The sequence below is a fragment of the Hyaena hyaena genome, unplaced genomic scaffold (assembly GCF_003009895.1).
Source record: "Hyaena hyaena isolate Hyena2069 unplaced genomic scaffold, ASM300989v1 scaffold_101, whole genome shotgun sequence".
NCBI lineage: Eukaryota > Metazoa > Chordata > Mammalia > Carnivora > Hyaenidae > Hyaena > Hyaena hyaena.
The window spans coordinates 3553857-3575050 of NW_024080733.1; the positions used below are offsets into that span (position 1 = coordinate 3553857).

A 21194-nucleotide genomic window follows, 5' to 3' on the forward strand; every position below is an offset into this window, starting at 1 on the left:
CTTTATGGCGGGTGTCTTACAGCGTAACAGAAATGCCTAAGCCAGTTGTGAGCGGTGGTTAAACGGCCTCCTGGAGGGAGTGCAGTTGGTACCATTGAGGCCTGTGAGTTGCTCAAAGCCCCGCCCAGGCCTTCAGGAGACAGGCGTGAAGGCCAGGGCGGCCGTGGTATGTTGAATTTGCTGAGCTGGCTCCTCTCCATCTGTTCATTCGTTCTGAAAGTCATGACCACAGTTTCCTCATACGGGGGGTGGGGGATGGGATATTTTTTCAAAATATGAAAAAGAGCAGCCAGTGACCACACCGGCCCGTTCGTAGGCTCATAAGACCAACGACTGCCACAAAGGGATAAGCTTCCTGTTTACCAGCCGGCATGAGACAAAGTGGTTGTGCTTCCTGGCCGTGTAGGACTTGGCACACGGGCTGGGTTCTGTCCGAAAAGACAGCAGTGCTGAATGCTTGCTCTGTGCTCGGCTGTTGCCCCCACGGCTGGGTCCTGGCCGTGGGCCACCCTCGGGAGGGCGCTTTTGCTTTGGCTCCAGAACCAGCCCTGGCTTTCTGAAAGGAAGCGAATGGGGAAGGTGGCCTCCTCCTCGCTGGATTCCTCTTGAGCTTCCTTTCCCTGTGGGGCCCAATCCAGACAAAGGCCCTCGGCCTAAACTTGAACTTAAGAGCAAATTCATGTCTTCTGTTTTTAAGTCTTCGGGAAGCAAGATGCCATCGCCTCTGGGGAAACTGGTCTTCCTTTCCAGCGTGCTGGCCGGTGGGAGCGGCGCCCGTGTGTATTACCTCATACGACGTAAGTACCCAGCGAACCCAGCTGCCAAGGTGTGGCTGCCTCCCAGCTCTCCTGCCCCGATCCTCCATCAAAGGAAATACCTCAGATGCTTTCATGAGATTAGAGAAAGGAGGAGAGGGGTATTTTTAGCAGCCAGCACACCATTCCTTTGGCTGTGGCTTCCTGCTTATCCTATAATCCCGGTTTTTCCCCGAAGCTACAAGTGCAAATCAAAGGACCAGGATTCGTTCGCACAGAAGCCTTGCGAAAAGCAGGAGGGGCTTCCACTCCGGGGCACACTCCAGAGGTCCCTTAAGATTTGTGCGATTCTGTGAAGAGGAGAGCGGAGGGCAGCACCAGATGCTTCACGGGTGGGGAAAACTGGATGCTTTTCAAGTACCGTCAGCCTGTTTGCCCTCCCATCCATGCTCTGCTGTAGGTTTGGTGGAGGAGCGGGGGACTCTGGGGAGAGCAGCAGATAAACGCAGAGTCCAGGATGCCAAACCCTGACGGATGCCACCTCCAGCCCCACGGCACCCAAATTCGAATTTGTAAGGACAGGCCACAATTACTGTGGGCAGCCAGGACAGCTAAGGTCGTTTCAATGCTACTGGCTGCAAAGCAGCAGCAGTTGTGTGTGTGGTTTTTTTTTTTTTTTCTAGACTGACTTTCTTTGAAGATCCTTTATGCCCACCGCCCAGCCTGGCTTCTCACCCTGACTCTGCGCCGTTTTCACTTCCTGCCGGGACGGATCCAGGCCGGCTGCGCTCCGTCTGAGCCTCAGCAGGTGAGGCCCGGCCCGCAGACACGGCCTCGTGGGAGGATCGCCCCGCAGTTACCTGTGTGATGGGGGTAACGCCCGCGCCCGCGCATGAGCTTGTTGTAAAACCAAATACCTTGTAAGATCCAGGAGATCCCGGGAACGGGGCCTCCATGGAAACCTGGACCCGACATCTGCCCCTCCTGTGCCGGCCTTGGCGGGCACCTGCTCAGACCCACAGCATCCCCTGCAAGCCCGGTCCTGGGGAGTGGCCGGAGGGGCCTTCTCCCCGGCCTCCATCAGGCCTGAGGGAGGGAAGCTCGCTCTTGCTGCCAACCTGAAGCCCCCCGCTCGGGAAGCCTGCCTTTGCTCTCTCCCGAAGGCAGCGTGTCTCCCTTACACCTTTGGGAGGTGCTTCCTGGAGTTTCCAGTAGCCTTTGGGCCAAAGCCTACCTGAGACAGCGGCGTATGAGCTTTACCTACATGAAATGTTGCCTTAAATCTATAAACCTGACAAATTAGCACTTTCACGTTGTGTTTCTTGGCCCAAAGGTTTTGTTGTTGATGATGTTGGGGTCTATTTTACCCTGGATTATCCAGACCTTCATCCTAGTGGAAGGAACAATGTTTACAAGTCCACGGTCGTAAGATTTTGGCCCCAGTTCTGCCGTGGACCAGCCATGTCACTTTGAGCAAGTCATGGAATCACAGGACTTTAGGACTGAAAGGAAAGCCAGAAAAAATCCGAGCAAACCCCTTAGATGAAGAAATGAGGGAACGGATCAGGTGGGAAGTGAGAGATGAAGACGCTGAGGCACAGAAAGATCAAGCACCTTGCTCAAGGTCATCTGCCACATTCCCGCAGATACTGACTCTCTGTACTTTGCTTTTGGAGTCTCTAAAATGGACACGTCAGGGTAAACGTTCCCTAATTATTTTTCCATCCAGAAATTTCACAGTTGTTTGTTTCCATGCTCTGCGTGAATTGTATTCTCCAGCTTTCTATAGAGAGTCTACCTGACCGAGTTTACAAAAGAAAAATAAATATAACAACCCGTCTTTCCCCCTTAGAGGCTTTTTCCGGGGCTTCCTCTTATCAGCTGGCATTGGAGCAGCTGCACAGCCGCCCCGAGGCCTCTGCAGCTCTGGGCCCTCCCCTCAGCGTCCACTGTCTCCAGCTCACCGACCAGTACAACTTCGTGGACATCGCTGAGGCCCAGGTAACGAGCTCCCCTGGCAGCCTGAAGTCGGGGAGGGCTGCCCTCACTGGGGGAGAGTCTTGGAGGATTCGGGATGGGGACATCCACTAAGTGAAACCACCACTAGGTAATGCTTCTGTGAGAGCATTATGGGTACATTTCTTCTCACATACTTGTCTTCCTTCCTGGGGCATAACCATGGCTGGGAAGGCAGTGTTTGGGCTCGGGTCACCATCTTGAACTGAAGGTTATAGGGGCGCATGGGTGGCTTAGTCAGTTAAGCGTCTGACTTTCACTTAGGTCATGATCTCGCGGTTCATGGGTTCGAGCCCCGCGTTGGGCTCTGTGCTGACTGCCAGCTCAGGGCCTGGAGCCTGTTTTAGAGTCTGTCACTCCCTCTTTCTCTGAGCCTCCCCTGCTCATGCTGTCTCTCTCTCTCTCTCTCCTAGAAATAAATAAAAAATAAAACATTAAAAAAAAAAAAATTGAACTGAAGGTTGTAGGGAAGTGGCCAGTGGTGGCGTGCCACAGCTTCCGCTTTGAACTTGAAATACATCAACAGCCACGTCAGTGCTCACTCAAGTGTGAGCAACTCTTTAAACTGTAGTTTTAATGCTCATTTATTACATTGCTGCCGTGAAATGCCAGGCCATTTTCTGGCTACATCTTCTTTTATAGTTCAGCCAGAAAACCCACCTGAGTATGAGATGCATTTATTCTTGGGTTGAACAAATATGTTTTGAGCCCACATCAAGTTAGAGAAATGCTTGTAAGCTGTGCGGGGAATACAGAGATGCAGAAGGCTTTCCAGGAGGTTGTGGCTTAAGATTCCCGAGTAAGACAGGGCGAAGCAAATGCCGTGGTGGTGGCTTGGGAGGGAACAGGTAGCCACCTGGGACCGTGCTGTGAAGAGAAGGAATGCCGGCTACAGAGCAGTTGCCCGAGAAGGCACGTGGCTGTGCCCCCTGCCAGTGTGAGCTCCTTGGAGGCGCAGGCTGCCCAGGCGGGTGTGGTGAGTAGGCCAGGCTGGGACCACGGGGCCGCGATATCATAGTGTGAGGTACGCACGCTTCCCGGGGCCGGCAGAAGCCATGGAGGATTTTAAGGGTAAGAGGAAGATGACCTGATCTATTTTTTGTCGTTGTTCTTATTAAATTTTTAATGGGAATATTTTCATTGGGATTTTTTTTCTTACAAAAGCCATTCACGCTCGAGTATTTTGATAAAAATATTTGATCTGGTTTTGAAAGAAGATAAATTCATGCCGATTGGAAATACCCAGACACTGGACACAGGGAACTGCCCCTAGGAAAGCAGCGTGGCCTTGCAGATGTGCGGCGGCGAGAGCGTGCACTGGAGCTGCGGCCTGCTTAGGTCAGGAGAGGGCTGGTCACAGGTGATGCTTTAATGCCCGATATGGGTGAGTGGAAAGGTGGCGGTACCGCTAAGTGAGAGAGGGAGCCCCGAAGAGAAAGGGACGGGGGGGGCGAGGTGCAGAGTGCCTACTGTGTGCCAGGCGGCCTTATGTCTATGTCACGTCATCCAGCCTGTCACACCGTGTGGTGGGACTCCTCTGTGCTTCCACAGTGGCTGGATCCTCTCTTTTATTATGAAAAGTTGTGAACGTGCAGAAAAGATAAAAGAATTGGCACCGTGGCACCGGCGTAGCTGCTACCTGGAATCTACGATTACAATTGACCCTGGAACCACATAGGTTTGGACTGCGTGGACCCACTGAATGCAGAGTTTTGTTGATACAGGATTGTAGATGTATTTTCTCCTTATGGTTGTAACATTTTCTTTTCTCTAGCTTACTTTATTGTAAGAATACAGTGTAGAATACAAAGAACATACAAATACGTGTTAGTCGACTGCTTATATTAATAGTAAAGCTTCCAGTCAACAATATGCTATTAATAATTACATTTGGGGGAATCAGAAGTTATATGCAGATTTTTGATGTGTTGTTTGAGGGTCAACTGTAATATTTGACTTGACTTGCTTCACCTCCTGTCTGTTCATCTAGCCACATCTGTGTCCGGGAACACATCACTTTCAAACATCCATACGCTTCATTTAAACACATAAGCAACATATCATTAACCAGAGTTTAATATTTACTTATGGTTCTTTTTTGAGGTAAAATTTGCATTCTGGGAAAGGTACACATTTAATTGTCCTATTTGATGAATTTTAATAAATGCATTCACCTATGTAACAAGCGCCCATCTAGATGTAGCCTGTTCATCTCAGTCACTTATGCTCTTCTCGGTCCTCTCACACCCCTCAGCCCTGCTAGAGATAACCGCCCCTCTGATACATTTTTCCAGTATAGGTTTAGCCTGTTCTAGAGCATGAAATTATATACTTCTGGGTAAGGTTCTGTCACCAGGCATGTTTTTGATGCCCACACTGTTGCATGTATCTGTCGTTACGTTCCTTCTTGACAGTGGCGTTTTGAATAGCATTGTCGGTACTCCGAGCATGGGGTTTGCACATAAGGTCCCTGCCAAGTAGGAGGACTGGCCTCCCCGAACTGTCCAGAGAGGGGCAGGACATTGGGAGGGAGCCAGATGGAAAATCAGGTCATTCTCCAGCTAGTCTAATTTAGGAAACAACACTTCTGTGAACGGTCACTGGACTTCATAGGCTGAGCTCTAGAAAACATCACTTTTTCATCTCTTGGGAGGACAACGACGTATCCAATTGTACCTTGTATTTTATGCCCCCAGTTGAAGATTCCTGTTTCTGGATCCAAGTCAGAAGGGCCATCTCTATGTCAGCTCATCCAGAGATGCCCCCTTTCAGAGGTATTATGGGAAGGTGAGTGCGAATGGGGAAACAGGAACTCTCCAACGGAAACAATCCTGATTCTCATTTTCATTTGTAGTGAAATGACTGCAGTAGGAAGAATTTGTTTTTCAAAGCTTGAAGTCCCATGGCCCGGACACCAAGCCAGTGCTTTGGCTCTTAGCTCAGTCCGGACGTTTGATGCAGTACAGCCTCCTGAATCGTCCTCTCCTTATGCGGCTGACTGTGAAGAACCTGACGCTCTCCTGATCTAGATCTATGATATTGATGCTGTGGTACCACTTCTAACACTCCTGCCCCAGTCGTCGTAGATGAATAAAGGCACGGGTTCCTGTTCCGGAATTATTCATCACAGTCTTTATAGAAGATCTGCACCCCGTTAACTGGATTTTCTTGTCTGGTTGCCAATAGGTACGTTCACTCACTGCCCCCTCTGGAAGCCTCTCCAGAGATGCTTGCTGTTTAGCCAAGTTGTGTTTTAATTCCCGAGGACAACATGAGCGGGTAGTCCCCAGCCGTCTCCCCCTGGGCTCAGCGACCTCTGAGCCTGGGATCAATGCAGGAGCTGGCAGAGTTCCAGCCAAGAATTGAAGGTTGATGTGAATTAGGAAATGGGGAATAAGTTCCTTCTCTTTCCCGGTGCCCCCTCCCTTCGCCTGTTACTCATTCTTCGTTAAACCTGCTTTGACAGTGATGCCTGTTAAACAATGAGTCCATAAGAAAATGTTAAAAAACATTTATGTTACCATAGGTCTAACATAAAACTGTGTTTAAAAATGTTAAGACATTACTCAAAACCAAGTTTCTTTCCTTTCCCTTTTTCTTTTCTTGACCATGTCTTTTGCGTTGGTGTTTGTGATTAGAGACTATTCTTTTGGTTTCTCTAAGGTGGCACCTTCAGGAGGTCTTCTTAGAGCTCAAGGATGGTCGGCAGATTGCCCTGTTCAAGGCCAGCGGGGACACCGGTGATGGAGGAGGAAGGTGATCAGAAGGACTCAGCTTTCTCCAAGCATGGCCTTCCCTCCTCACCAGGTCCCTCCAGGGTCTCGAGCCAGGTTGCCAACACTGGGGGTGATTGTACGCGCTGGCATGTGGTAATCTTGGTATAATGCTGATTTGACCACAGTTGTCGTGGGTTTCAATTTAATCAGAAATGGACATTTTACAATAAATTGATGAAAGAATTTAGTTGCAAATTCACTGTCTAAAAGCAAAGCACAGAACAAGAGGAATCACTGTTAATAAGATGTTCATTGGTTTTTGCTAGTTCTTCTCTTTCTTTCCAGCCCCCTCCTCCCTCTTGACCCCCTCCCCCCCCCCCCATTTCAGTTCCATCCATGGGAAGGCAAGGCAAGGTTAACTGTTAACATGAGAATGCCCTACCCTGAATTCATGTTGTTAAGTAGCTTGTGAACATTGTCAATCCCTTTGGAATGCTTTTTTGCTTCACTGCTGTTGTTTTATCTTCTTGTTTCTGTTGTAGTCGTCGACGGTCTGTCTGATGAAGATTTGCAAAATAACCTCTTTAGTCCAGACATTTTAGAAGCTTAAAAAAATATATATGTGTACATAACACGTGCAAAACTAACTTGGGATTGCTAGTTTAAAGTCAGCAGGTCCTTAGCCTTCTGCTCTGCAAACAGCCACGTATTAGAGGAGCATACATTTAGGTGGTACCTTTTTTTTTTTTTTTTTTTAAATAAGGAACAGTATTATGAAGCCAACTATCTTCCTCCTCTCTGAGCACTAGAGCTGATACAAACCAGAAATGTGGGATCTTTGCTTTGAAAAGGTCAGTATCACCCCCTAACTGTTATTAGGCTTAATGCAGTTATAATTGACTACAATAAAGGCATTCATTAGATCTTTTCCTAAATTAAAAAAATTATTATTTTTGAGACAAAAATCATACCCTAATTATATAAAGAACATGTAAATCACTAAGAGGTATGCTAAAACTATATTCGAAAGAGGTTTCTTTTGAGAGAGAGAAACAGAGACAAAGACAGAGCTCAAGTGGGGGAGGGGCAGAGAGAGAGGGAGACACAGAATCCGTAGCAGGCTCCAGGCTCTGAGCTCAGCACAGAGCCCGACATGGGCCTGGAATTCATGAACCATGAGATCATGACCTGAGCTACAGTCGGACGCTTAACCTGCTGAGCCACCCAGGCGCCCTTCTTTTCCTGCATTCTTAACATTCATTGGAGGGAAGCCTTTCAGGAAATATTGAGCTTAAATTTAATATAGAGCATGAGGCCTTTGATCATTGGAAGTTAGTTCTGTTTAGAGCTTGTTTCTTTAAAATGAAATCTTCTTTGAATAGATTATAGATACAGAAATATTGTAGAAATAGGAGTCTCCCTGAGATCACTTTTGCAGATTGTACAGATATTACTATCTTTTAAAATACAATAAATCTGCGGTTTGCCAGTGTAATTTGTTCTAGAAACATGCTTGTAATCCAAAGCACTCCTATAAAAGGGAATTTCAAGAACCATTGGCTCAGTTTTTTAAAAAAATTTTTTTAAATGTTTTATTTCTAGGAGAGAGAGAGACCGCGTGAGCAGGGGAGGGTCAGAGAGAGAGGGAGTCACAGACTCTGAAACTGGCTCCAGGCTCTGAGCTGGCAGTCAGCACAGAGCCTGACACGGGGCTCGAACCCAGGCTCAGTTTTGATCATGTGGCATTTGCCATCACATACCACTCACATCTTGCGGAACACTCACAGAACTTTTACTGCAAATGGTAGAACACTGTGCGTGTGCTTATGTGCTTTTTTTTTTAATGTTTATTTTTGAGAGACAGCGTGAGCAGAGGAGGAGCAGAAAGAGAGGGAGACTTAGAATCCGAAGCAGGCTCCAGGCTCTGAGCTGTCAGCAGAGCCCAACGTGGGGCTCGAACCCATGAACTGTGAGATCGTGACCTAAGCAGAAGTCAGACACTTAACTTACTGAGCCACCCAGGCCCCCCTGTGCTGCTTTATTCTTGAACAGCTATATATTGTTTATTGTATATGTGTCAGTTTACATATTGCTTCATGTCTGATTTTCCTCTTTAGCTTTTACTTCCTTTCAGTGTTTGCTGGTCTTTTCTGGATATTGCCAAATCATAGAAAGCCAGAGCCCAGATGGGCCATCTGTTCTGAAGTAAAAGTGACAGTTTTTGTTTATGTAGAATTTGCATTAAGAGGCTTTCCTAACCCAGCTGATAGGAAATAGTATTGTGTCATGAAAAGATCCTTGATTTCTATTTGGAAGTCATCTTTGAGTACGTCTTCAAGTTTACTTTCCATCCACCTTCTCGGGCGTTCATGAACAGGCCGTAACTTGGCCATTGCAGTAGACAGACGTGGCCTTTCGTTGCTTTGAGTGTAGCAGTGATGTGCATTTGCAACCCACCACTTCCTGTGTATTTAGTAATCACTGTGACTCAGCCCTTGACTCCCACCAACTACCTTGAAGACATCCTGGATGATGCACATCGTCATCAGAGGAAAAGGCAACTCTTGCCCACAAGCAGAATTAGAGCAAGTGCACCATGCACACTGCACACTCAGTTCTCAGGGGCTGGAAAAGGGCGTCGCTAGAATTGTTAATTTTATAAAGACCGTGGAAGACAGAGCACAGCCAACAAATGGTGGTATGACTCCCACCTCCTTTACAGGACGTGGCATGTTCTTCCCTGCAAGTTGCCTACCCAGCTGGGGGCGGGGGAAGGGCCTGGGGAGTAACAGCCTACCCAGCTGGGGCGGGGGGGGAGGGCCTGGGGAGTAACAGAGTATTAGGAACACGGTGCCAGAAGCGTTTGAAGCACTGGTGCTAAAACGGTGGAGAAGACTGAGATACTGATTAGGAGGAATCCCAGAGGCAGTCTGGAGGGAGCAGTCATATGATGGGCCTTGAAATCTAAGATTTCAGGCACGATAGAAAGTGGCCCGCAAATGGAAAGAGAACGCCAAAAAAAGGCCTCAGCAGGAGAAAGGTGAGCTATGCCCCAGAACTAAGATACCCATTTTGGCCAAGGGATAGTTTAGCTGAAGACACAGTAAAAGCCAGCCCTGGAAAGGAAAGTTGGCCCCAGCATGTCGGCTTGTGGCCCTCACAGACTGGGGAGTAAGCATATGATGGCACAGTTAATGGATGTTTAAGAGACTATGATGAATGTGTCCTGACAGGGCCGATGGGACTTTTCAATAAGTCACATTTTACTGTCATTGATTCCATTTTTCTAGATTTCCTCTCTTCCCTTCAACCATCTGTGATGAGACAAGGTTTTATTACTCCCGGTTTTGGTAAAGTTGCTCACAGTAGAGGTGAAGAAGCTGAAATAAATTACAGCCAGAGCTGGACAAAGCGGCCTCCGTCGGCCGGCACAGTGGAGAGGTCGAGGTAATGCCCACTAGGCAGCAGCTCAAGGGTTTCCTGAAGGCAAGCGGCCTTAGGCTACTTGACTGGTTTTCAGTTTGTATGAAAAATATGAAGAAATACCAAGCACCTGTCTTACAAGCGAGGCAATGTTTCCACCGCTTGTTCAGATGCTTGGCAGACGCTGCCGTACACAGCAGGAGGCCTGATGGCCACGGAGGTCAGGAGGCGGCGGGAGGATGCTGGGAAACCCGCCAGGCCCCACCCACAGGATTCTTGCCTCCTTAGTAACCTGTACATCGTCCAGGCTGGTCTTGTGGCCAACTTCCGAGTTGCTCAGTTGAAAGTACATTCAGGACCATATACAGAAAAAGTGGCATTTTACATTCCAGGGTAGAAAAGTGGGAGATGAAAATATTAAAAACATGCCTCTCAGATGTAGGTACGTATCATATGTCACATGTGGTATATATAGTAAATGCCTTTTATCATTAAATAAGGCTTGGAGGCAGAAATTTTTTCCTCCACCACATAACTATAGTGCTTAGCTTTTATTTTTTTTATCATTTTTTTGATATCTGATCTTATTTATTTGTTCCTCTTAGGAACAATCTCATTTTTGACTAGACTCAAGCTCTCAGAAAAGACAGCCTCTGTCTCTTGGCAGCCTGTTCCTAGTGTTTTTCTTTGGCCTCCTTCATTCTGTTGGCCACAGGTCTGGCATATTCTGCAGCCTCTTGCTTATTTTTCTTAGTGCGCTGCTTCTTCCAAGCAGTACACCGACGTGTGTGCTGGAGGACGCGGCGGGGGGGGGGGGGGGGGGGGGGGGGGGGGGGGGGGGGGGGGAAGACGCCGAGTCTGGGGCGCTTTCGTTCTAGGTTTCTTTCCTTCTTTGTTTAGGGGCCTTCTCCCAGAAGACTGGCGGACATCATCTTCCTTCAAGAGGTTGTAAAGTTTGAGGATTCTGCTGGCTCTTTTGGGCCCTGGGCGATGAGGCACCGGAGTATCCGTGAGTCCAGAAATCTCCTCCTCCCCTTTTCTCACGATGACCACGGGGACTGGCATCCGCAGTACAATCTGAACACATTCGCGCTTTCTGTCTCCAGGCCGCCTTGGTGGGTAGCAAGAAAGCCCCTGGCTCGGCAGGAGGCAGACACGGCCATGGGTCAGGAACCCTGCTTCACAGGAAGCCTTGGGGGTTGGCTAACTTTTTCTGTAAAGGGCATGACAGTAACTATTTTAGGCCGTAAAACCTCTGTTGCAACTGCTCAACCCTGTAGCTTTAGTATGGAAGTAGCCACAGCCAAACATAAATGAATGGTCAGGCTGTGTTCCAATAAAACTTTATTTAACCAACCGGCGACAAGAGCCATAGAATGCTAACCTCTGTGGTAGCCTAAGCTCGGGTTATTCATTCTCTAGTACTTAAAAAGAAAATCCAACCAAAACCAAGTTATACAAAAATAATTTTTAAAAATTGAGTTATGAACAGGAGCTAAAATGCAGCCAAAGGTAAAATGAATAAATACAGGTAAATCTAAATGAGGGAAAGGAAACCAAAGTACAATTCTTAGGTAAAAACCTTTCCCTAGCAGTCAGGAAGGTAGACTCATTGTTATTTAAATAAGTTCTAGCATAGGTCTAAGCAGGAGTTTAAAATGACCTCTGGAAGATTAAGTATCAAAAACACAAAAAAGGTAAGAACAAAGAGTATCCAGAACCACAGCATCAGAGATACAGAGATAAAGAATATGCAAGATCTCTTTGTTAAAAAAATACAAAACAGTGCTGGGAAAAATTAAGATAAAATAGAGTAACTTGTTCTGAGAGTGTTCTGCAAGACCAGCAAACATTTCTAATGAATTCTAACCTGCTACAAGTGATGTACTGCAATACAAGTAGCACATGACACCAAATGTCACATGATCACAACCGAGCCAATGGTTCTTGAAATTGATACATAAGTGCTTTGGATTACAAGCCATGTTTCCAGAACAAATAATGTTCATAAACCACGGTTTTACTGTAATGGAAACCTATACTCTGTTTATAGACTGGAAGATTCTGTTAAAACACCAAATTAACAGATTTAATAAATCTCGGTCAAAATCCCATGAGTCTTTTTTTTTTTTTTTCCCGGGGTGGGGAGGTTATTTTGGAAGAAATGCCAAGCCAGCTCTAAAATTTATTTTGAAATGCAAAGGGCCTAGAATCAACAGCAGTCTTGAAAAAGAAGGAATTGGAAGTCTTATTTTACTTGACATCAAGACAAAGTTCTGACAAAAGTATAAGCAAATAAACTGAAGGACCAGAAGAGCATCCAGAAGTAGATCCACAGAAATGACCTTAGAAAAGGACAGAACAATTCAATGGGAAAGGACAATCTCTGACAAAAGGTGCTGAAACAATTGAATATTCATATAGGAAACAAATAGACCCTACCTAACAGTCTCAATCCCCACACACAAACACTAGTTCAAAGTGAATCACGGACCTAAACATAAAAGCTAAAACTATTAAGGTTAATAAAAAAAAAATATATCTTCAGGACTCTGGGGTAAGGACTTCTTAAAGAGGATACAGAAAGTATTAGCCATCAAATAAAAACTGATAAACTGGACTTCATGGAAATGAAAACCACCTTCTTCTGAAAAGGCATTGATCTGTATGGTGAAAACTATAGAAAACTTATGAAGGAAATTGAAGAAGACACAACGAAATGGAAACACATTCCATGCTCATGGATAGGAAGAATAAATATAGTTAAGATGGCATTACTACCCAAAGCACTCTACACATTCAATGCAATCCCAATCATAATTGCACCAGCATTCTTCTCAAAACTAGAACTATCCTAAAATTTGTATGGAACCATAGAAGACCCCAAGTAGCCAAAGTAATATTGAAGAAGAAAACCAAAATGGGAGGCATCTCCATCCCAGACTTTAGCCTGTACTACAAAGTTGTCATCATCAAGACAGTATGGTATTGGCACAAAACAGACACAAAGACCAATGAATGGAATAGAACTGAGAACTCAGAAGTGGACCCAAAAGTATACAGCCAACTAATCTTTGACAAAGCAGGAAAGAGTATCCAATGGAAAAAAGACAGCCTCTTTTAACAGATGGTGCTGGAAGAACTGGACAGCAACATGCAGAAGAATGAAACTAGATAATTTTCTCACACCATACACAAAAATAAACTCAAAATGGATAAGGGACCTGAATGTGAGACAGGAAACCATCAAAACCCTAGAGGAGAAAGCAGGAAACAACCTCCTTGACCTCCACCGCAGCAATTTCTTACTTGACACATCCCCAAAAGCAAGAGAATCAAGAACAAAAATAAACGATCGGGACCTCATCAAGATAAAAAGCTTCTGCACAGCAAAGGAAACACTCCATAAAACTAATAGGCAACTGATGGAATGGGAAAAGATAGTTGCAAATGACATATCAGACAAAGGGCTAGTATCCAGATCTGTAAGGAACTCACCAAACTCCACAATGGAAGAACAATGCAGTGAAGAAATGGGCAGAAGACATGAAAAGACACTTCTCAAACGGGGAAACCCAGATGGCCAACAGACACATGAAACAATGTTCAGCGTCCCTCCTCATCAGGGAAATACAAATCAAAACCACACTGAGATACCACCTCATGCCAGTCAGAGGGGCTAAAATGAGCAAATCAGAGAACTCTAGATGCTGGTGAGGATGTGGAGAAACGGGCACCCTCCTCCACTGCTGATGGGAATGTAAACTGGTGCAGCCCCTCTGGAAAACAGTGTGGAGGTTCCTCAAAAAATTAACACTAGAACTCCCCTATGACCCCGCAATAGCACTGTTAGGAATTTACCCAAGGGATACAGAAATGCTGAGGCACAGGAGCACGTGTACCCCAATGTTCACAGCAGCACTCTCCACAATAGCTAAAACCTGGAAAGAGCCTAAGTGTCCATAAACGGACGAATGGATAAAGAAGATGTGGTTAATCTATAAAATGGAATACTAAATGGCAATGAGAAAAAAAGAAATCTGGCCATGTGTAGCAAAATGGATGGAACTTGAGGGTGTTATGCTGAGCGAAATAAGTCAGGCAGAGAAGGACAGATACCATATGTTTGCACGTACAGGAGGATTAGGAGGAACTTAACGGAGGACTGTGGGGGAGAAGAGTAAAAATAGTTGGGGAGAGGGAAGGAGGCAAACCATGAGAGACTCTTGAATGCTGAGAACAAACTGAGGGCTGATGGGGGTGGGGGGAGGGGAAGGGGGTGATGGGCATGGAGGAGGACACTTGTGGGGATGAGCACTGGGTGTTATATAGAAACCAACTTGACTATAAACTATTTTAGGAAAAAAAAATTTCCCAATTGACTAAAACCACATACGTTTTGCATATTTCACAAACTTCTCATCAAGCTAGAATATTAGTGAATATTATATTAATACTGGACTTCTGAATTCCATGAATAAATTCAATAATACTGTTCTTTGTAAACCTGTTAAAAGAAAATTAACAGCATTAGGTAAGTATAGAGGTAGTTGGTAAGTCATTAATGGATTTTATTTGGCCCAATTTGTGAAGACTCTTCATGCACTATTTACATCATATAAACCAAAAAATTCAGTATGCCTTTACAAGTATATGTGCTTCTAAAAAAAAAGCACTGTACAACTCTAAATTCAGGTACAAAAGCAAGAAGGAGATCAGCACACTGCAATCAGCAATGTGGCCACTGAAAGAAAAATGTATTTATTTTGAATGTAATATAAAATGGCTTGGAAAAAGTCTAAATGTTATCTGAATGATTCTGATTTAAAAACTGGACAAAGCTATCAGGTATAAAAATATGTCATTCAGCAGTGGGTATTCTCACCCCCTATTTTTGTCAGGGAGGTATTTACAAATATTTTTGCAATATTTTGTAATTTTTTTTCGAATTGCATTTTACTTGTTCCAAGACTTACCTGAGGCTTAACACAGCGGTCATGTGTTTTCAGTGGAAACCCTGCCACGGTGGCAGAGCTTCCTCTTCCTCCTTCTAGAGCTGGTTTAGAAACTGTGTAAATAAAGCCAATATAATGAGCAAATAGTGCAAGCTGATGGCTGGAACTGCCTAAGCGATCTCCTCTGCTGGTGTGAGAACATGGTCAGGGTCCCTGCACCCTCCCGGCAGGGCTGGGGGTGGCTGTGGACCGTGGGGTAGATGTCCAACACTGAACTCCGCACACACTTGGAAACGGCGGGGGGGGGGGGGGGGGGGGGGGCTAGCACCGAGTCAGGACGGGACATCCTGTGCACAGCACAAGCCTGGCGCGTGTACACAGTACCGGGGGGACAGACCGACTGCATTCGTGGGCATCTAACAACCTGAGCCTAAGGGAAGATAAATAAGGACACGACTCAGGCTTTGTGTGAGAAAGACATTTAGTTGCTTCAAGTTATACAGCGTACACTTGTACATTTCCATTTTTTTAAGTAAGAATTTACTATTCACTGTGGGGCCTACATACAATTGAAGTGTTCAATCCCAATCAAATTAAATTCTACTGAGTATATTTTCTTATAAGTCTTTAGGGAACAAGGCTTCCTCCCTAATGACAAAGAATCCACTGTCAAATTTTTAATGAACAAAAGTTTATAAATATTTTGGCATTTTAGAACTTTTCTTAATACAGTCTGAGGGCTAATAACAGAAATGGAGGCTCTGTGGCCAGGATGAATATGCTTCCACTCTTATCCCTCTCTGGGGGATTTTGTTAACAAAAACAATAAAAAAGCGTCTTTTCACTGACCAAAGCAACCATCATGTTGATCAGATCACATGGACACTTGCAAGTGACCAAATGAGGTGACAAGCACGTGAGGTGGCGGCAAGGGCAGAGCCTTGTGAAAGCGTGTAAACACGTACGGCGTGACGGGGAAGGGCCGGGGAAGGGCCGAGAAACCGGTGCTGCTTTAACGTTACAGGATTACTGAACCTACCTTGACCTTAAAACCAGAGTAACTGGAGGTGAAAAATCAACACAACTCTTATTAGTTGACGTTGAAGAGAAAAAAAATTAGCAAGGGTTTTTCACTGATCGGTTACAAGCATTAGGCAAAAGCAAAGATAAAAGAGATAAAATAAAGTCGATACAAAGCAGTAATAAAATATAAAAATAAGACATTATCAAATTATTGTGGATGTTATTCTAGGTCTCAAAATTTGGAAGATGCCTAATTAAATCTTACTCCCCCCAAAAAATCCAAAGTGAAAAAGTATCAGTTTTAGTAAAGATATCCCTATCACTATATATATGTAGATACAGATACATAAGAATAATTCAAATAGATTTACAAAGATGTTAATTTGGCACTTTTACTTGGATTTTTAAAGAAAGTAAATACAGATGATCTTTGCATAACAAATTTTCATTCTGGAGAAACAGGATTTAGAAATAAAAGGTTCAAACATCTCCCTTCTTAAAAATAACATTGACACAGATAACTTTACCCGTTAAAACTCCTGGTTGGCAACTTTATAAATCTGTCTTGATATATCTAACTCCACAAGTAATTTTAGTTTTTTTTCTATCAGTGAGATACCTGGTTTGTCCACTTTCAGTACATGTACCATTTGGCCAGAAGTCCATAAATAATATTAATGTTTTCAATGTAGAAATCTTAAAGTTCTAAAGGGAAGTATTGCTCAGTAGATAAAGTCTCCTGGAATTTCTTGTAGCAAAGGTTCCTCAAATTTAAATCGTTTGGAAATGGCCTTTTGCTCCATTTTCTCTTTTTCAGACTGTCTGCATTGTCCTAAAGTATATGAAGTAAATACAATTAACTCTTCGGTTACAATGGATTCCTCGGTTTCTGGTTTCTGAGTATCTGAATTAATTTCAGGCACAGAATCACCTTCTTGGAGTGCATTTGCTTCTTCTAATGTCCCTTTCACCTTGAAAGAAGGATCTTGAATACTGCTCTCTGTCAACCACGGATGTTTCAGACATTGCTCAGCTGTGGCTCGATGTCTATAAAAAGACACATATTTCACACTTAAGTAGTTTAAAACTTCAATTATAAACTGGGGCATAAGAGAGGTGCCTGGGTGGCTCAATTGGTAGAGCATGACACTCTTGATCTCAAAGTTGTGAGTTCAAGCCCATATTCTGTATAGAGATTACTTAAAAAAAAATTACTTTAAAAAAAAATCTTAAATCAATTTAATAAATCAGAACATAAGGTAGATTGATTGTATTACATTTTGGGAAGTATGAAGAGTTAATAAGAATCTTATTGTGATTCTTGAATAAGACTGGAAGTTCTGGTGTTAGTGTGCAAATGCCATTCCCATAATGTTGAAAAATATTTTAAATAAGATATCTCTGAAAAGTCCTTCTGGAAGACCAAAAACAGGTAGATAAATATCTGTTATACTGAGATGCAGCTTACGTTTTCTAGAAACCTCCTCTCTTTTTTTTTAATGTTTACTCATTTTTTTTTTTAAGAGAGAGAGAACTAGTGGGGGAGGAGCAGAGAGGGAGGGAGAGAAAGAATCCAAAGCAGCTCCAGGCTCGGAGCTGTCAGCACAAAACCTGATGAGGGGCTTGAACACACAGACTGTGAGATCATGACCTGAGCCAAAGTCAGACGCTTAACCAACTGAGCCACACAGGCGCCCTGAAACATTCTCATTTTTGACACTTTTTCTTTCAACAGATGTAGTAAGTTCAAGGTCTTACCTGGCTTAATGTCTACACTTTTGTGTTTCAGTTTAACCTGCTTTTGTTCAGAGCAGATCACTCAAAAATTGATAAGGATCAGTAAGAACTAATACTTACTCAGGTTTCTTAACTAAGAGTGTCTTAATGAAGTCAATAGCAGACTCAGACACAACATCAAATTCTTCCTCAGAATAGCTTAAGTTCATCTGGGAGATGTTTAGGAATGTTTCTTGTTTATTGTCACCTAAGAAGGGTGATACTCCCGTAAGCATGACATATGTTAACACTCCAATGCTCCTAAATCAGAATGAAAACGTAAGAAAAATTAGTGGCCTATATATTTCTTGAAACGAATTAGATCATTTATTTCATAAATAGCTCTTACCACATATCCGTTGCCATGCTGATCGGATCATAACTCAGAATTTCAGGCGCTAGTATCAGAAACAGAAGAAAACATTTAGCTATGTGAAAAAAATTCCTAATTTGGTTTTCAAGATAAAACATTTTTTTTTAAATAGTCGTTAGAAACTCTAAGACACTATTCAAGATTTGGGCTAAAATGAAATAAATTAACACAATAATATATTCTACAAATTAATCTGAGTTATTGTAAAGTGTAACAAGACATAATTGTTTATTTTTCACACTTGTACCCTCCATTGTTGGGTCCTAATATTTTTAAGATATCTGAATGCATAAATACTGTAATAGAACCTGACAACTGACACCCATATCCTCTACAATGAAGCACTGTATCTAACAGATTACTACTTACAAACCTTTCTCAATGCATCCCTGACTCTTCCTTACATCCGCCCCCACCCTAGTCCAGGGCACTTTCCCCTCCTGACCTCTCCACTCATTCCACATCACTGCTCTATTCTCCATGCTGTAGCTGGAGTGAGCTCTAAGGGTCTACCCACTGACAAAAAGTCAGCCAACAAGGTTTAAAAACAACAACAACAAAAAATCCACCGCTGAGCGTTCTCAGGTGACATGCATCACACACAAAGACGACAACGTTGCCTCTGTAGAGTTGTGAAAAACAAGTATGCTTTGATAATATTTAACTAAACTGCTGTTATGCATAAAGCAACAGACATTTTCAAATGTTCAAAAACTTAGGAGAGATTTATGAAAATCTTCCTTGAAAGGAAAAGCCTACTCACTGATTGAATCTAGTCAACCAAAAGATGAGGTTTTTTTTTTTTTTCAAAGTATGCAAATAGGAAGAAAAGACAGGCAACCAAGTATTGGATCCATTTAAAAACATATCAAAGACTAAACAACTGCTGCAATTATGATTTTAAAAAAAAAAGGGAATGAAGATGTTTTAATTCTAGGAAAAGACAAAACACTAAAGTCACATATTCTTTACGGGTTGGGGACAACCTCCCCTCCTCCGTCCCCTGAATATGAGGAATGAAAGGTTGGGAGAAAATGTTAAGTAGGTTAAATTTCCTCAGCATCAACTCCTGAAACTGACTTGTAAAACAGAAGCTACATGTATTACTTTATCAGTAAAACAGGTTTTAATAACAGTTCAAATTTAAAAGTTTTAAAAGAAACTACTAGGAAATTTAAAATGAAATGCATAGCATCCAAATTATTGGAGGGGGAAAAAGTAAAGCAAACGATGGTGGGAAGACCATATGATTTTACCCAACTGAGGAATTTAAGAAACAGAACAGATGAACATAGGGGAAGGGAAGGAAAAATAAGTTAAAAACGGGAGAGGGAGGCAAAACATAAAAGAGACTCTTAACTACAGAGAACAAACCGAGGGTTGCTGGAGGGGAGGTGAGCGGGGAGGTGGCGCGGGATGGGCTAAAAGGCTGATGGGCATTAAGGAGGGCACTTGCGATGAGCACTGGGTGTTGTATGAATTACTAAATTTTACTCCTGAAACCACTTTTATTAGTATGTTAACTAACTAGAATTTAAATACAAACCTGAAACACTAAAAAAAAAGATGGTGGGAAGAGGGGGCAGGAAATAACAGTAGCCTCCTTTCCTGTGTTTATTACAAAAGAGCCTGGTATAGCAAATCCAGTAAGGCAGTATTATTATAGCCCCACGTTATGGACAGAGGAATGTGAGGTACAGAGACTTCAGGACTGAGGTCACATACACAGCCAGTAGACAGACAGCCCACCGCTCCCAGGTAAATGATTCTGTTTAGAAAACAGGATGGGAGGGGCGCCTGGGTGGCTTAGTCGGTTGAGCGTCCGACTTTCGCTTAGGTCATGGTCTCGCGGTTCGTGGGTTCGGGCCCCGCGTCGGGCTCTGTGCTGACTGCCGGCTCGGAGCCTGGAGCCTGTTTCAGTCTGTGACTCCCTCTCTCTCTGGCCCTCCCCTGCTCGCGCTGTCTCTCTCTCTCTCCTAGAAATAAATAAAAAATAAAACCTTAAAAAAAAAAAAAAAAACAGGATGGGAGTCTTATATTCATCTCTGAAAGTCCATAAAAGAATGGAGAGGTCCCCTTGTTTTTCTCTATTATATACTTTTGAATTATTTTTAATTGTTTTGGATTGGGTTTTATTACTTTCATAGTAAAGATAGTTCTGTTTTTTGGAGGGGGGAAAAGCTCTCTTGGTAGAAAATTTACCAAAGAACAGAAAGCATAAAACAAAACAAACTCATTCAGGGTAATAATTACTACAGGGCTCTCAACTCACAACCCTTCATTCTAGTTTACACTGCTCTACACTGGCTGGAAAATCTGGGCTGCCTCTTTCCTAGATGAAGCCTATTAAGCCACACTCTTAAACCCTACTGTGTGGTCATGGCACTTACTGAAAAAAGTATTCTAGCCACAAAGAACACATCAACATTTTGAAGGTTGTTTTTCTGTCTGTGATATCAATTATTACCTAATTAATTTGAGATGTTTCAAATTGTAGGACTTATTTTTTTGTTTACGTTTATTTTTGAAAGACACAGAGCAAGAGAGAGTGCGCGAGCGCGCAGGGCAGACAGAGTGTGAGCAGGGCAGAGAGAGAGGGGGACAGAGAATCTGTCAGCACAGAGCCTCATGTGGGGCTCGAACTCAAAGACTGTAAGAACACGACCTGAGCCAAAGCCAGACGCTTAGCCAACTGAGCCACCGAGGCGCCTCTCAAATCGTAGGACTTACGTTAAAGCTCAGAATTATTTTTGTGTACTATCATCAACAAACAGCTTGGTTTTCCTCAACCTTATCGTTCTCCTAGCCTGTGTCTTCAGAATCAACTCTCCCCTGTAAACTAAGTCCTGCTGTCTTCCCTCCTTCAAAGATGACTCTCTTCACCGTCTGCTCTGTGAAAGCGGGTCTGGGGCGACCCTGAATGCTGCCGGTCTGCCCACCTGACACCTCTAGCGTCTAGTGAATGCTCTTCCCTCAGGCCAGGGCCCTGGGTGCTTGCTGTCATCTGACACAAAAACCATCCTCCTAAAACCACGTGCCATCACTTCAGACAACTTCCACACTCGTGTCCGTGACCCACGTATGTAGCCACCAGCGTGCCCGTGCTTCCTCACCTACAGACCTATAGGTCTAACGTAGCGCCCTTCCACAGCTCTTT

At 43.9% G+C, this 21194-nt stretch overlaps 2 protein-coding genes across 3 annotated transcripts in view; one reads left to right on the forward strand and one right to left on the reverse strand.

The window, feature by feature from the left end:
• Positions 1-408: 408 nt before the first annotated feature.
• LOC120234051 (cytochrome c oxidase assembly factor 1 homolog) lies at positions 409-11675 on the forward strand. The gene is given in 8 exon segments (XM_039235670.1): positions 409-797; positions 1439-2453; positions 2608-2756; positions 5468-5500; positions 5502-5545; positions 6435-7338; positions 9778-9934; positions 10811-11675. Coding segments are annotated over 5 exon segments (471 nt in total). The 5' UTR covers positions 409-797; positions 1439-2305; the 3' UTR covers positions 6532-7338; positions 9778-9934; positions 10811-11675.
• A 3653-nt stretch (positions 11676-15328) lies between these two features.
• Positions 15329-21194, reverse strand: part of STK17A (serine/threonine kinase 17a) — a 39736-nt gene continuing 33870 nt past the window's right edge. Inside the window, exons 5-8 of one of the 2 annotated variants that reach the window (XM_039235702.1) lie at positions 18014-18062; positions 17746-17925; positions 16820-16935; positions 15329-16720 (exon numbers count right to left, since the gene is read on the reverse strand). In XM_039235702.1, the coding sequence (XP_039091633.1) occupies positions 16611-16720; positions 16820-16935; positions 17746-17925; positions 18014-18062 (455 nt within the window). In that variant the 3' untranslated portion in view covers positions 15329-16610. Of the gene's footprint in view, positions 16936-17745; positions 17926-18013; positions 18063-21194 lie in introns of both variants that reach the window. The other variant, XM_039235701.1, reaches the window with a different exon arrangement.